At 52.1% G+C, this 14109-nt stretch overlaps 1 protein-coding gene across 4 annotated transcripts in view; it reads right to left on the bottom strand.

The window, feature by feature from the left end:
* Positions 1 to 3337: 3337 nt before the first annotated feature.
* Positions 3338 to 14109, bottom strand: part of FYCO1 (FYVE and coiled-coil domain autophagy adaptor 1) — a 73690-nt gene continuing 62918 nt past the window's right edge. For all 4 annotated transcript variants that reach the window (XM_072786516.1, XM_072786517.1, XM_072786519.1 and 1 more), the window contains exons 17-18: positions 8985 to 9094; positions 3338 to 7155 (exon numbers count right to left, since the gene is read on the bottom strand). In XM_072786516.1, coding sequence (XP_072642617.1) covers positions 7080 to 7155; positions 8985 to 9094 — 186 coding nt within the window. In that variant the 3' untranslated portion in view covers positions 3338 to 7079. The remainder of the gene's footprint in view (positions 7156 to 8984; positions 9095 to 14109) is intronic.

Raw genomic sequence — 14109 nt, 5'->3', positions numbered from 1 at the left:
AGTCAGGGGAAAGATGCCATTCTGCATCCCCCCCCCATATTCACGGGCCTTCTGACTTCTGGAGGTGGACCAGGTGAGGAGTCCACGTTCAACCCAACCTCCCCCAACAGTATCCATCACTACCAAACTCCCATTTCTTCCTGTAATCCTTAAGTTTTGGACATGAGTGGAGCCACTTTGGGTTGGAGGAAGGGAATGTTTTTCCATCTAGAAATGATCTGCCAGTGAGCAACATGTCCTCGAAGACAAATGCAAGCCATAAACGAAACCACGGGCATGAAAAGATTTTACCTGCAGAACAGTTTCCTTCCAGGTGATTCCCCTGTGCTCGGGCCAGCGGGCTGAGGGAGAGGTCCTGCTTCCAAGATTTAAGGGTCGCTGGTGGAGTTAAATTGGGGGACGGATCCACGAACTCGTTTAACCCTTCAAGTTCTAAGCAAGGTGGTGACGCAGCAGTGACCCTCAAGGGCCTGCTCGGCGTGGCTCACCGTCACCAGCACCACAACTGGTGGATTTGTGAGGGAAGCAGCCTGACAAACCAGACTTGTCATGGCTGTGGATGGGTGATGCTCTCTCTGAGAACACCCCACAGTTCTGTGGCGGTCCTAGCTGCTGCAGAAGGGACGTCTCGGCAAAGATCTTGGCCCCACACATGGACCTCTTGTGCAGAGGCCTCAGTTGTGGTGGCGGTGGTGGTGGGACGGTGGCTGCTGCCCCGCCCCAGGGCCTTTCTCTGAGAGCACGGGAAGCCCTGAAGCCAACTCAGAGCCAGAGCTACAAACCCAATTACCTTCTTCCATGTTTGCAGCCACCACCTTCTGTGTCTGTTTGCTCTCCTATGCTCTGCCCAGCCCCCTCACCCCCTTCCTTCCTGCCTTCCTGGGAAAAGATAGTGCCTGCCCCACTGACCTGGCTCACAGGTGTTCCGGCCTCTCTGGGAAGGTTCCTTCTCTCCTTGAGGCTCGGAGGGCTCCTTGGGAGTGGAAAGCTGGGGAGGCTCCCTACCCCATGACCAAACATTGCCTTCTCTTTGACAATTCTAGGGAGTCCCAGGCCCAAAGCCAACCCTGGCCTGGCACTGAGGCCTTCCTTTTGGCAGGGACACTCACGTGTGTCAGGTTTGGCGATACCTGTCTCACTTTGTTCATTTTTTTAGCTAAGAAGACTGTTCATTCCAGGTTTCAGGTGGGGGAGCCTCGTTGGAGACAACCATAGTCCATCCGTGCCAGAAAGTGTGAGGAAGCCACACCAGGTCCCCTCCTCCCCCAGAGGGCGGAGGATGGGGGAGGGACGGGGGACAGACATCAAAGACCAGAGGTTGGCGATCACACTTGTGCTCGCCTTCACCATCCTCTAGAAACCACAGGTGTGGGAAATGTAGAAGGCTGACCTTTCTGTCAACCCTAACCCACTTTGAATGGCTTTCATAATAGCTATGCTCTCCCCCTGGTTTCTGATGGCTTAAGCGTCAACTGCTCTCTCAAAAAAAGTCCATTTGCTCATCTTGGGTGACAGGTTTCACCAATCTATTTGCTTTTCAGAGGGGTGTGGGTGGCAAGATCCTCTCACCAGATTTTTCCCACGCATCTTCAAACCGAAAGGGCTGACCTGCCGAGAGTTTCCTTCTGAGTCCCCTGGGGGAACCTCTACATCCTCCAGCACCTCCGGGGAACATGGCCAGGAGAGGCAGGGCACCTCCAAGTGCCACAGAACCTGCAGACACCAAGCTGGGCTCGGGTTCTTGGAATTGAATGTAGGGCTTGGAGAACCTGGACCAGACTTTGGTCACCTTGAGTTACTCCGTGCTTTAGCGAGTAGGGTGGGGGTGCAATGGGGATTTTGACATGAAGGCCCCTAGATCCCAGCCTCCAGTGTCACATACACAGCTCTGTGTCTCAGTTGGTTCTTATTCCAGCTCCCAGCCCATGTGGCCACCAAGTCTCTGGAAGGACTGTTCTCTTACCAAAGAGCTCCTGCTGCATTGCTTTGGGCACTTGGAGAAACCGATCTTCCATAACTTCAACTGGACAGTAAGAGGCTTGACTTGAGGGCATCATTAGTACAAGATGGGGATGCAAGGGGAGCAGGATCGAGACCAGCTCACTTCCATGCTCCCCACACCTCCTCCTGCAGGGTTGCTCTTTGCTCTTCTCTGCCATAGGAATCTCAGGAGCTGGGGATCCCTGGGTGGCGCAGCAGTTTGGCGCCTGCCTTTGGCCCCGGGCGCGATCCTGGAGACCTGGGATCGAATCCCATGTCGGGCTCCCAGTGCATGGAGCCTGCTTCTCCCTCTGCCTGTGTCTCTGCCTCTCTCTCTCTCTATGACTATCATAAATAAATAAATTAAAAAAAAAACTTAAAAAAAAAAAAAGGAATCTCAGGAGCTTCTGCCCCTGGCCAAGCTGGCCAATGGGATTGTTGATGGCCTTCTAGCTGACCAGGCATGGGGACTGACCAGTATCCTCTTTGATCTCATATGTGTTGAGCACTTTTGCATCTGCCATGGTGCTTGACACAGTGCGGTTGAGGGAAAAGAGGGAGATGAAGAAGGAAATACAGTCCTTGACCTTGAGGGAGAGCATGGCTATGGTTACAGAAAGTACAACTTATTCCCCTATAACATATTCAAGAAGAGGCCGCATGAGAATTTGGGAACAGGGGGACAGTTGGAGGAGGAAGGAAGGGAGATGGAGGGAAGGGGGGCTCGGGGTGTTCTGTGAGGTTCGAGGCACCCGAAGGTAGGAGCCCTTGTCATGTGGGGTGTGGGGCGAGTGTGGATGGACCGTCCAGCCCGAGCTCGATCTGAGCGGTCCAGGAGTGTCTGGGTCACATCCCCTCCAGGTCCATGTCCGGTCATTGCTGACCCAGTGCCAGCAGCTAAATAGCAGTGGAATGCGACTTCTTCCTCTGCCAGCTGCCTTGGCCTGATGGTCTTGCCCAGCTTTGTACCACAGCTCCACTGATCACGGTTTCAGGGCATCCATGACCGTCCCCCCTGACCCTGCTGTTCTGGTAGGTCAGCAGGTGTTCTCTTTCCTTGCAGTGTCTCCGAGTAGCCCAAGAGAGCCAGGCAGCTCATGTGGTAGAGGGGGTAGCTTGGAATGATACCTTGGCTCCAGCAGGTCTGAGTACTGACCTCAGGGTAGATGGGAAAGTGTCTGGATACCAGGCCACATGGCAACCTCTCAGGGTATCTGCTGGTGTGAACCCTTTTGAAAATCCGGAGTGTACCAGTTGAGGCCGTCTCCTGGTAGGGCAACTCAACTATGAGTCTGATCTGGGTAACTTCATCAATGGGCCTTATGTCCCAGGAGAATGAAAGACAAGGCTACTCCCCCCATGTCATAGTGTTTGCTTTATTTAAATCCTGAGGTTAAAAATAAAACCATTCCCAATGGTGCAGCAGATGCTATAAAGGGATACATTTGAGATATAAAAGTTTCTCACCCCTACTGCGCAGGTGGGGTGTTGGCATTGGATGTGCTTCTGGGTAATTCTTTGGCAGGTAAGAATGCAATGGGTTCCCAGACCCACTACCCCATAAGGCCTCGAGAATTGAGGATTTGTCAATCAAAATGCAATTCTGATTTGGAGCTGCTCAACGGAGGCATGGATGTTGCTCTGCAGCCCCCAGAGGCAGAAGCATCTCTGGATAACACTCATTATGAGGTTCTAAGGAAGCCTGTTCATTGGCGATGTCTACTGAAATCTAAAGATAGACTTTATTATCTTTAAAAAGCAATTATGGGGGAAAAGGCATTATTAATTAAGCATTCCCTATCTCCTTGGAAGAATCACAACGCAATGAGAAAAACTCCAGGTTTCCTCTAAGCAATGCCTTTCGCTCTGTGTTTTGTAAACACGGCTGGCTGGCTCACTGGTCTCTGTAAGGGTGACCGCTGGTTCTCGGAATCACAGACAGCTTCTCTCTGCTTTCACTCTCAGTCCCTTGGAGCCAGGAATGGGGGTCTTACATGTAGTTATAAAGGCGAACTTTAAAAAATGAAACTCCGAAAAAACTTTAAAAATGGGCAGACATCTAACCAGTGGCCTGTAAAGCACAAATTCTGGGATTTCACCTCCAAATGGGGATTTCCTTTCATTTGAGTCTAGAATGGCTTAACCACCTTGGGGGGAGGAACAGGGAGTGGATAACTGAAAAATTTCAGAAAAACCATTCCCTTGATTTTTCAGTTATATTATGTGGTTTTTTTCTACTTTACAGACCCGGTGGGGTTTTTCAGTTCCAGATTCCTTCTTGGTCTGGTTGACCTGGAGTCCAGCGGACTCCGGCCACAAGTGCACCGTGGATGCCACGATTTATCCTGACGCCCTTCCTTGCTGCAAGTGAGCATGTCTGAGAGGCTGAATTCTCGGCAAGGTTGCTTAGTGGCTTCTGAGGCAGAGACGAACAAGGTAGTGGGATCGGTACTACAGAGCAAGTGGCTGTTATTCAGAGAGCTGGGCCATCCAGGGGCTGCCGGGTTTTCGTCTTGTTTTGTTTTGTGCTGAATAGTGATCTGGGGTCCCATTGATGATTTCTAGTGTCAGTCTACTGGCTGGGGCTACCACTTTCAATAGTTGCTCTTCATTGTCATCTGCATTTTTTAAAAGTATCTCAACCCCCAAAACCTCAGTAAAGTCGGGAACCTCTTTAAAATAGGAATAAAGCTATTCATACAAGCCACACTGAAATACGCCACCATGTTCTCTAGTTGCATAATGCACAGCAAACTCGAGCTCACACGGCAAAATAATGAAGGAAAAGTCTGTCCAGCATGAAAATAAATAGGCGACGGCATCAGGACATGGCCGCTGGGGGAGAGCAGGTCCTCTGAACTACTATGGTCAATGCCCCAGAGGGTGCACACCACAAGGGGCCCCTGCTCTCCTACAGCAGGGCTGGCTTCGTGAGAACCATGTCGTCTTTAAGGTGTAGTTGGTCCCCTGCCGGCTGAGTGACAGAGGTTCACAAGGGGGGGGGGGGCTTGGATGGAATGTTCCAGGCCTTTCACAGGAAACACAGGAGCTGTTAGCTGCACAGGATGGTGGCGACACCATCAGCTGGCCAGTCTCCATAGCATCCTGGGAAAGTACTCGAAACAAGACTCCAGACTGCTTTGGGTTCTTTTGTTAGTTTCTTTCTTGTGGCAGACCACTAATTCCGATGACCCTTTCCAGGGGAGAGGGTGGGTTCAAAGGCAGGACAACTTGCTCTGGAACAATCCGCTGCCCTGTAGCACACCTGTGAGGACAAGTGTGAGGCTAGGGAGAGTCTCTGGGAGTCTGGCTGCTGAGCACGGTCAAGGCCTTGGCCACTGGGAGATGCTAGGGCGCCTGGTGGCTTTCTGCTAGAGGCAGCGGCTGCTCCAAGGAAAGAGCAGGACAGGTTCGGCTTCTCTCTGGGTTAATCTCTTGGGAAAATTCACCACTCTGCCCGCTGCCCTGCCTAAAATGAACTGCAAGTGGCCAAGTCCCCTATCTGAGTGAAAGTTCTGAGTCCATCACGGAGGTTATTTCCCCCTCGCCCTGCTGCACGAGTCCCCTCTGCTGGGTGGTGGCCGGAGGGGTCTGCACTGGACCTGGCCTGGGTGCCCTGACCTGTGCTCAGGCTCTCAGTACCAGCCTGACCAAGCCTGCGGGTGACAGGATGAAGTGTCCGTGTGGTGTGACTTGACTGGTCACCAGACCAGCTGGGGGACAGGCTGGGCCCAGCACTCAGATCCCCAGACACTCTGCCTGGTGCGTCTCACCTGGCCAAAGCGGTCTGCGTTGTCAGATGGCCTGCTTGCCTGTGAAAGTGTCTAAGCCCTGACTTCAGGCTCCGGCCTCCGTGAACAAGGCCCAAAGAGGCCAGCAAAGGGAAGCGGGATTCATCGGCCCTCAAGGGGAGATGGCTCCTGGTTCTTAGGGGTGGGCTGAGCCACAGGAAGTGGGCACATGGGGTGCTGGGGAACAGACCAATGGGCAGTAGGGCTGAGGAGGGAACTCAAAACAGATTCATGAATTATGCCTGTTGCACCTGAGTTACCAAAGACTTTTGATAAGAAGGCTGAAGTTTCTGAAAGTGGTTCTTACCCTGATTATGATCATTAGTAAACACATCTGCGGATGAGGCAGAGGCTCTTATACAGAGACAGCCCATCAGCTGAGGAGTGAGTCCTAAGGGCCAGCGCACAGCACTGCCTGTGCTGAGGGCGGCGCCGCGAGCCAGCGGGGGCTTCAGCCTCAGTGTGGAGACAGCCACTGCAGGATACGTCCTCTGTGTGTGGCGTTGGTTTCCCCGGCAGTCTTTAGTTCTGATTTCTAGGGCCATGTTTTGAACTACTGAGGGGCCTGCCTGAGTGAAGGGCTTTGCATGAGGGCAGATCTTCCCAGAAGGGCCAGGAAGAAAGTGCAGCTAGTGGCCCCTCCAAAACTGCCGAGTTTTGGAGCAGCCCCAAATTAATGGGGGCAGGAAGGGACAGAGGCCTAATGGCAAGAGGCTGACTGGGGCTTCAGGAGGCTCCCCAGTCCACCCCAGGGTGCCCTGACTGTCACGATGGCCCTGTGAGAGGCCTCGCAGCCTGAGGACTCACAGGGTCTGGCCGGGACATCCCGGCTCATGGTCACGTAGGATGCCTGTCCCCCGCTGGGCAGAGTGGGGCGCTTCTCTCCGGGAGCAGAAGTTGGGATCCCTGATCTGGCCTGGGCAACTCTCCTCGGGAGGCAGGGAGCCAGCTGTGGCTCCAGGAGAGGCTGAAGGTCTCCTGAGTGTTTAAACCTTTGGCAGAATGTCCCTTTGGATGTGAGGACAGGTGGATCCCTAATCACTGGAAACATTGCTTGAGCCCTTAAAAGCCATGGAGGCTAAGAGTGACCGTGCGTAGTGCTAAGTACACAGCGCTCCAGACAATGCAGCTCTGAGGGGCGGCCGGAGGCCTGTCTCCCAGAGTCACACACTGGTTAGATTTGGAGCAGTTGGCCCCCGCCTTTTTTTTTTTTTTTTTTTTTTAGTGCTTTATGTGACAGGTGAGCAAGAGTAGTGTTTCCTGTGCATAAAGTGAAACTATTAGAATCTAGAATCCAGGTGCTTGAGGCTACGGGAAATCACTTCCATCGTAGATCACAGGCCTGTCAACTGTCAAGTGATAAAACACTTTCTTGGAGACAAACCTGAGGAAACAGAAGTGGGAAAGGAGGGTATCACTCAGAGCGCCCAAAGCCCAAGGGCAGGGCAGCGGTGCCTGCTGGGGCTTCCGTGGGGGCTGCATGCATGTGGGCTGGCGGAGGGGGGGGGCCTCTGGGAGGGCAGAGGCCTAGGTCCCTCACCTTGTTTCCTGCCTGTCCAGCAGAGCTCTACCCAGGCAAGGGTACAGGGGTCCTGGGATGTCAGCACCGACTTCCCTGGGGCTTGATACACCAACACCCCGGCCCCTGCTGCTCTGAAGCTGCTGGGGGATGTGGGAGCTTCAGGGGGGCAGTGCAGGGAGTAGACCGTGAGGAGAGGTTTCTGGGGAGGCTCCCACTGGAGCACTGAAATCCATTCTGCCACCCACAGTTTAGAAATCTCTGGCACAGAATAAGGCTGGGGTTGGTCACAGGACTCTGGCTGCCTTCAGTGAGAACTAGGAGTCTGGTCGGGGCATGGGGACTGCCTTCTGTCCTCAATGGCGTCTCCTTGGCCCCTCCGAAAACTTGTAGGGAATCTCAATGAGGTGGTGATAAGGCTCACTGCTTCTGCAGAGGATACGGGGCTCACAGCCACTTGGAGCTCTGAAGGCAGATCTTTGGACATGCTGGGCCTGTGCCCATGAGTCCTGCTAATTCAAGGTATATTTGTGCTCATGAGGGCGTGTAGGGGAGGGGCAGGAGACGAGGAGAGGTGGGAAGTTCCTTCTCTTAGCTCCTCCTTTGGTGGATGTCTTTGGTCACAGTCCCTGGGGGTTGAAGGCCTGGATATGGTGAGGGGCGGGGATGGCACAGCTTTCTAGTTATTCTGCTAAAAGCCAAGTGGGCTGGGAAGGGTCCCTGTGTGGGGGGATGTATGTGGCCCCTAGCTCAGGGCCCCACTCACAGAGGATGTAGTTGGGTGCTGGTCAGGCAGGTCTCCTAAAAAAGGTGGCCCCAACAAAGGGCTTATGCTGAAGCCAGAAGACACAAAAGGGATGGGTCCCAGCAACCTTAACCACCCCTGTTCTGTGCCTTCAAGAAATGAGGGCCCTGGTTCATGGCAGATCTCAACCGATGTGTTCCTCTCCCCAGCTCCTTCACCGGCTGCCTTCCAGCTTGTCTCCCTACACTTCCAACTTCCTGCTTCCCTAGCCCTTCACTCCTGGATCTACATCTGGTGCTGTGATGCAGTGCTTCCCAAGACCACACTGTTCCCACTGCCATGACAAGAAGGCCCCAGGGCTCCCCCTCAACAGCTGGTCCTTGCCTTCATTTCCCCCTCCCTCCCCCCCTTCTTCCCTCCTTCCCTCCCTTCCTCCCTTCTTCCCTTCCTTCTTCTGTTTCTACTGAGGCCCTCCTTTGGGCCAGACAGTGGGAGCCTGGACATCTGAGAGGCAGGAGGGCTCTGCCTGGAGCCTGGAGGCAGGCCCCCTGGGTTCCAACCTGGCTCTACCACCACCAGCTGTGTGACCTGGGAGTGTTACCCACCCCCTCTCCTACCCCACCCCAGTCCTCAGTCCTTTAGCAGTGCCACGAGGAGAAAGGCAGTTCCTATGACATGGGTGTGCCATGGGGCTTAAATGAATCAGTAAGAGTGGAGGGCAGAGAACTCACCTGACATATGCTAAGTCTCTGTTAAGTACTAGCCTGTATTTTATAAAATCTATAATAGACACTAGACCACCACAGTATAGGAGTCTAAGATTAAAAAAAACTATTAATAATCAATTACTGATGATTAAATAGTCTCTTTTAAATGTTCACTTCTGTTCTTACAGCCAGGTGGCAGGTGAATTCTCCAAGATGCTGATGAGTGAGGTGGAAACACCTACCTGGAAAAGGTGTTGTCGAAGATGAGCATGTAGATGCCTGGTGTGCGGACCTTGAGCTGGCCCTGAATGTTCTCCTTGTGGGAGCTGCATCGGGTTGTGGGGATAAGGACCTAGGAGGAAGAGAAGATCAGAAAAAGTGTCACAGAAACCGAGATGCCCTATGGTGCCTCCAAGCAGACCTTTTATTCTGGGGAGGGAACTAGGCCCAGGGAGGCTAGGTGCCCTGTCTGAGGTGACAGTTGAGCAAGGCTGTGAGATGTGTGTGTCTGGGATCAGCCCCAGGAGTTGGGGGGAGTCTTCCACATGCCCTGCATTTGTTGATAACCTGTGGTTCAGGAGGAGGCTGTGGACATGCATTTTATCCAGAATCATGAGCCAGTCAGGCCCCAAAGGAGTGGTCCCCAGCTTCCTCTGACCATAGCTGAAATGTTCCACCATCTGGAGGAGCAGGCCTTTTTCTGGTCTGGAAGCGGGGGCTTATTCTAGGTGAAATCTTTGTGTTTGGCGGGCTCCTGTGGGACCTAGTGCTGTCCTGGGTGAGGGGTGTTTCACGGGATAGGCCAAGCCCCAAGCCCCTGCTCACTCCCATCCCTCAAGCACTTTGTGGAGCTGCTGAGCTTTGCCCTCTGGCTTGAACAGGCCCAGCTCCTCCAATCGCTTCTCACTTGGCCCTAGCAGGCTGCCTGTCCTACTGCACCCCATATGTCTCCATGGCCCCAGGACCCTCTCAACTTTCTGGGCCTAATCCTCAGCCTCCTATTTACCTTCTGCCTTCCCCAGGAATGAGAAATGAGCCCCAGGAAATATTTGCTTTCTCCAGGGCAGGTTCTAAGGGCCTCAGTGTTGGGGGTAAATCTGAGGACAGGTGAGTGCTGAACAGTGCCAGGAGGTGTTTGGGGGAAGGGTCTTTGGATGGCCAACCTTTCCCATGAGGGAAAGTTTAAAACCAAAGATATGGAGGGGTACCTGGCTGACTCAGTCAGTAGAGCATATGATAGGAAATGAGGACATAGGAAAATAAGACAGAGCCAACCAAGATTTTAAAAGATTTTAGAGGTGATAAACACCCCAGTGGGTTTTGTCTCAGAAAGCACCCTTAGGCCATTCACGCAGGACTGACTACACATAAGTGGTCACACAGACCAGAGACTTTAGAGACCACAGTTAACACCTCGTTGATTCAAGCTCCTAATGTGGCAAGCTTCCCCACAAGTGAGCATTTTTATTCTTTGCAAAATTAAGTGCTAGCTCCACTCTCAGAAATATAGCTTTGTGAAATTCAGTTGTTCATTCCCTTGAAACATTTTTTGCCCTGTACAAAAGGACTGAATCCAAAATGCTCATAAAAATGTGATGGGTTTTTCAACTTACACTTGAATACCAAGGCACATTTCTTGAAACCCTACGTGTTGGCCAGAGTTCCCAAAGTAAAGTAAGTTTCCACAACGTTCTGCCCTCAAAGATCTTGTGGTTTAACAGAGACAGCAGATAAGGAAACATTCAGTTATAACAGTGAGCATGTCATGAGGGGAGAACCAGGAGGGCTGCCCATTGCAGCTGTGCGGTAGTGGGGGGGGGGGGGCATCCTGGAGGAGGCTACGCTGAGCCTGGACAAGTTAGGTAGTTGGAGGGAGCTCTGGCTGTCCCAGGGAGAAGGGAAAACATATTCAAAGACATGGGAGAAGAGCTAAGATTTGATCTCTCAAGAGATAACCAAGAATAGACAAAATACACAAGACACTGGACATCAGGCAATGGAGGACAGTGATCTTTGAGAGAACAAGGTGAGGCCTGCAGCTGCCCCAGCTCACCACTTTGAAAGGAGAAAGGAGCAACAGATAGATGGGATCAACAGAAAACAAACAGTACGATGACAGACTCAAGCCGAAGCTGATTACTAAGTACATTAAATATAAATAGTCTAAACATCCCAAGTAAAAGGCAAAGATTATCAGGTTGACCCAACCCAACCCCATAAGAAACAACAATTTAAATATAAAGATACAAATAGGTTAAAAGTCAAAGCACATAAAAAGATATGTTGGGGTAGCACTAATCAAAAGAGAGCTGGATTGACTATATTAATATCAGACAAAATAGATTTGGTACCAAAGGATGTGGCCAGGGATAACTTCATAATGACAGGGATGTTAATGGATCAAGATGGATGGACCAGTCCTTCACATTTATGTCCCTAATGAGAGCTTCAAACACACAAAGCAAGAAGTAGTAGAACTACAAGGAGAAATCGGTAAATTCATAATTAACAGTTGGATATTTCAATACCCCTCAATGACTGATGGAATAACAGACAGGAGCTCAATAAGGAGATGGAAGACTTGAAGAATAGTATCAATGGACTCAATCCAACTGACATTTATGGAATACTCCACCTGACTACAGCAGGACACACCTTCTTTTTGAGTGTACTGGGGACACCTGGGTAGGCCACCTTCTAGGCCATTGGAAAAGAAAAAAAAAAAAGCCCACCTCATATTTAAAAGGATTCAAGTTACACAGTCTGTTTTCTGACTACAAGGGAATGAAATTAGAAATAATTGGTCTCTGGAAAATAAAGATATTTGTAAACTAAGTAACAGTTTTAAATAGCACATGGATCAAAGAGAAATAAAAAATCAGACCGAGACCCCACAGGCATGGGAGAGAGCATGCACAGCACGTTCCTGACACCACCGTACATGTGCTCTTGTTGGGAGCTGGTGGTGGTGAGGGAGTAGAGCCCAAAACAAGCTTGGAGGGGAAAAAATGCATGGGGAGCTTACTGTGGGTAGGACTTGGGGTAGCCACTTCTGCAGGTGGTCTCATTAAATTCCACTAATGTTCTAGTGTGTTCAAATTCCACCGGGGACTGGGAATTCTGGGAGGTTGAGAGTTTGGGTTTGCTTCCATGATCTGTAACCTAAGAATTCTGACCCTGGACACTCCAGCTAGCACTCTAAGGAGCCACTAGATAGGAAGGCTGGCTGTTTATACAAGGGTGTCTGGGCACCCCACACCTCAACCTCAGCATTTACTACCTTGATTGCAGAGCAACAACAGAGAGCTTGTTAGGGTGTCTTCTGAGGAAAGTACGTTTAAAACAATATGCTTCATTTCCTTAAAACATTCTGCACCACAGACCTTTCATTCATCTCAGCTCTGCTTTTCCCACCAGGGTCAAAATCTATGAGATTTTTCTCAGGTGCCAAAGCTCACACAGATGAGGTGGTGGGAAGATGATGGGGGTCTCTGGAATAAACCTGAGGCAGGTCTCTGCTGGGTGGGCTCTGGGAGCTCCTCCCCCCAGCCTCCAGTGCCCGTATGGCGGTGCCCTGATTCATGTCATGTGTCAGCAAGACAGTCCAAAATGGTTTTATTGATATTCAGATGGGCTCCCATGGCCCTGGGCTCTGTACAAAGCAAGGGTTCTAGGCTCAGTGGAAGAAGTGAGTCATAAAAGGCTACATAGACAAACAGGTTGGTGGTTGCTGGGGGTGAAGGTTGGAAAGTGACTGCTAGTGGGTACAGTTTCTTTTGGGGATGATGAAAATGATCTCAAATTAGAGTGGCAACAGTTACACAACGCTGTGAATGCACTGTGTATCTTAAGTGGGTCGATTATCTGGCATATGAATTATATCTCAATAACGCTGTCTAACAAACACCGAGTCAAGGGTTCTTGCTCCCAGTCCTGGTTCTTCCTCTGATTCCCAATGGCCCCAGGCAGGCTGTCCAGTTTCTCTGGCCAAACAGGGGTCCGTTGCCCAGAGAGAGGGCAGGGCCTGGGTCCTGTTCCCTGCTCCATCCCCAGGCTTCAGGACAGCAGACGCCCATGGGCAGCCTCAAGACTCTGATGGACAGTTTCTTCAGTCAAGCATCTTCCCAAAGTCACAATCTCTAATCTCAGTGTTGAGACACAACCTTGACCTCTGGAAGGAAGCCCTCTGGAGAGGAGGCAGCACCGGGGGCGGGGAAATATCTGCTGGGTGCCTCCAGAAATGGGGCTGGCCTTTTCAGTGTGGCTCCTCTACCCGGGGTGTCTCCTGGTTTGGCCCAAGGCTCCTCCCCTGATGGCTGTCCCCCAGGTGCCTCCCCTCCCCCAGCACGACACTCTCTATCTGGAATCGTGGTTATCTGTTCACTAGAGGGTGGATCTCCTCAAGGGTGGATCCCACGTTGTCCCTTCTCTCTCTAGCTCTGATGCAAACAACAGAGCCCAGGGTTTAGCAGAGGCTCAGCAGATGGCTGTGAGCAGACTCTAAGTCCCTTGTATCTACACCTCCATAATCACACCCGAGTGCTTCAATCAGTTCTGTACATGGTTTCCTGTAAGGCTCAGGCAGGTCAGGGGATCCCACAGGGAAGGCCCCCAGACAGATGCGGAGGATGCGCATCTGGGAATAGGTTCCTAGGCTGATGTCTGTCCAGGAGACATTCTGGCAGAAATAACACCCACTCCATGGTGGCTGGTGATGCTGGGCTTATGAAGGCTGAGGGCACCTGATCCCCCTTCTTGCTTGCCCCCCGCAAATGGGCTCTTTCTGCCCCCTGGCGTCCCCTCTGAGAAACACACTGGTAGTTCTGAGCCCCAGAGACCACCTGGAAGCTGCAGATGAGGAAGGCTCCTCCTCCAGGTCTCCAAGCTAGAGCCCTGAATCCTGGGAGGAACCACATGGAGGAGAACCCAGGGCTGTGAGGATTTGGTGGGTGAGTGACCGAGAAAGGCGAGGCCCAAGGCTTGGCCACATGTGGGCAGCAGGCACGGCAAAGGCCTGGACACGGGATTTAGTTCCCCCTCCCTGCCACCGACACCCACTGGTGTCTAATGTGGGAGGAAGTGGTGCTGTTACTTGGAAGGCCTTGGGCCTATGAGGATGAACAGCCAGGGGGCTGGCGGCAAGGTCCTGGTCAGTGTGGGGCTGACAAGCACACAGGTTACGGTTACCTCATCTGCAAAGGAGGACTGAGGCCTGGCCCACGTCACCCTCCCTGCATGCAGCTGGCGGGGGCTGTGTCTGCACCTGCTCCCACACCGCAAGCCCAGGACCTCCTGGGGGCAGAGTTGGAACCTCAGGAAGGAAGGGCTCCAAGCTGGGTATGTGGTGTGGCCATGAGCTCCGCCCCC

Source organism: Canis lupus, chromosome 19, assembly GCF_048164855.1.
Source record: "Canis lupus baileyi chromosome 19, mCanLup2.hap1, whole genome shotgun sequence".
NCBI lineage: Eukaryota > Metazoa > Chordata > Mammalia > Carnivora > Canidae > Canis > Canis lupus.
The sequence above is the reverse complement of the archived record's forward strand: the minus strand, read 5'-3'. Positions and strand labels throughout refer to the sequence as shown.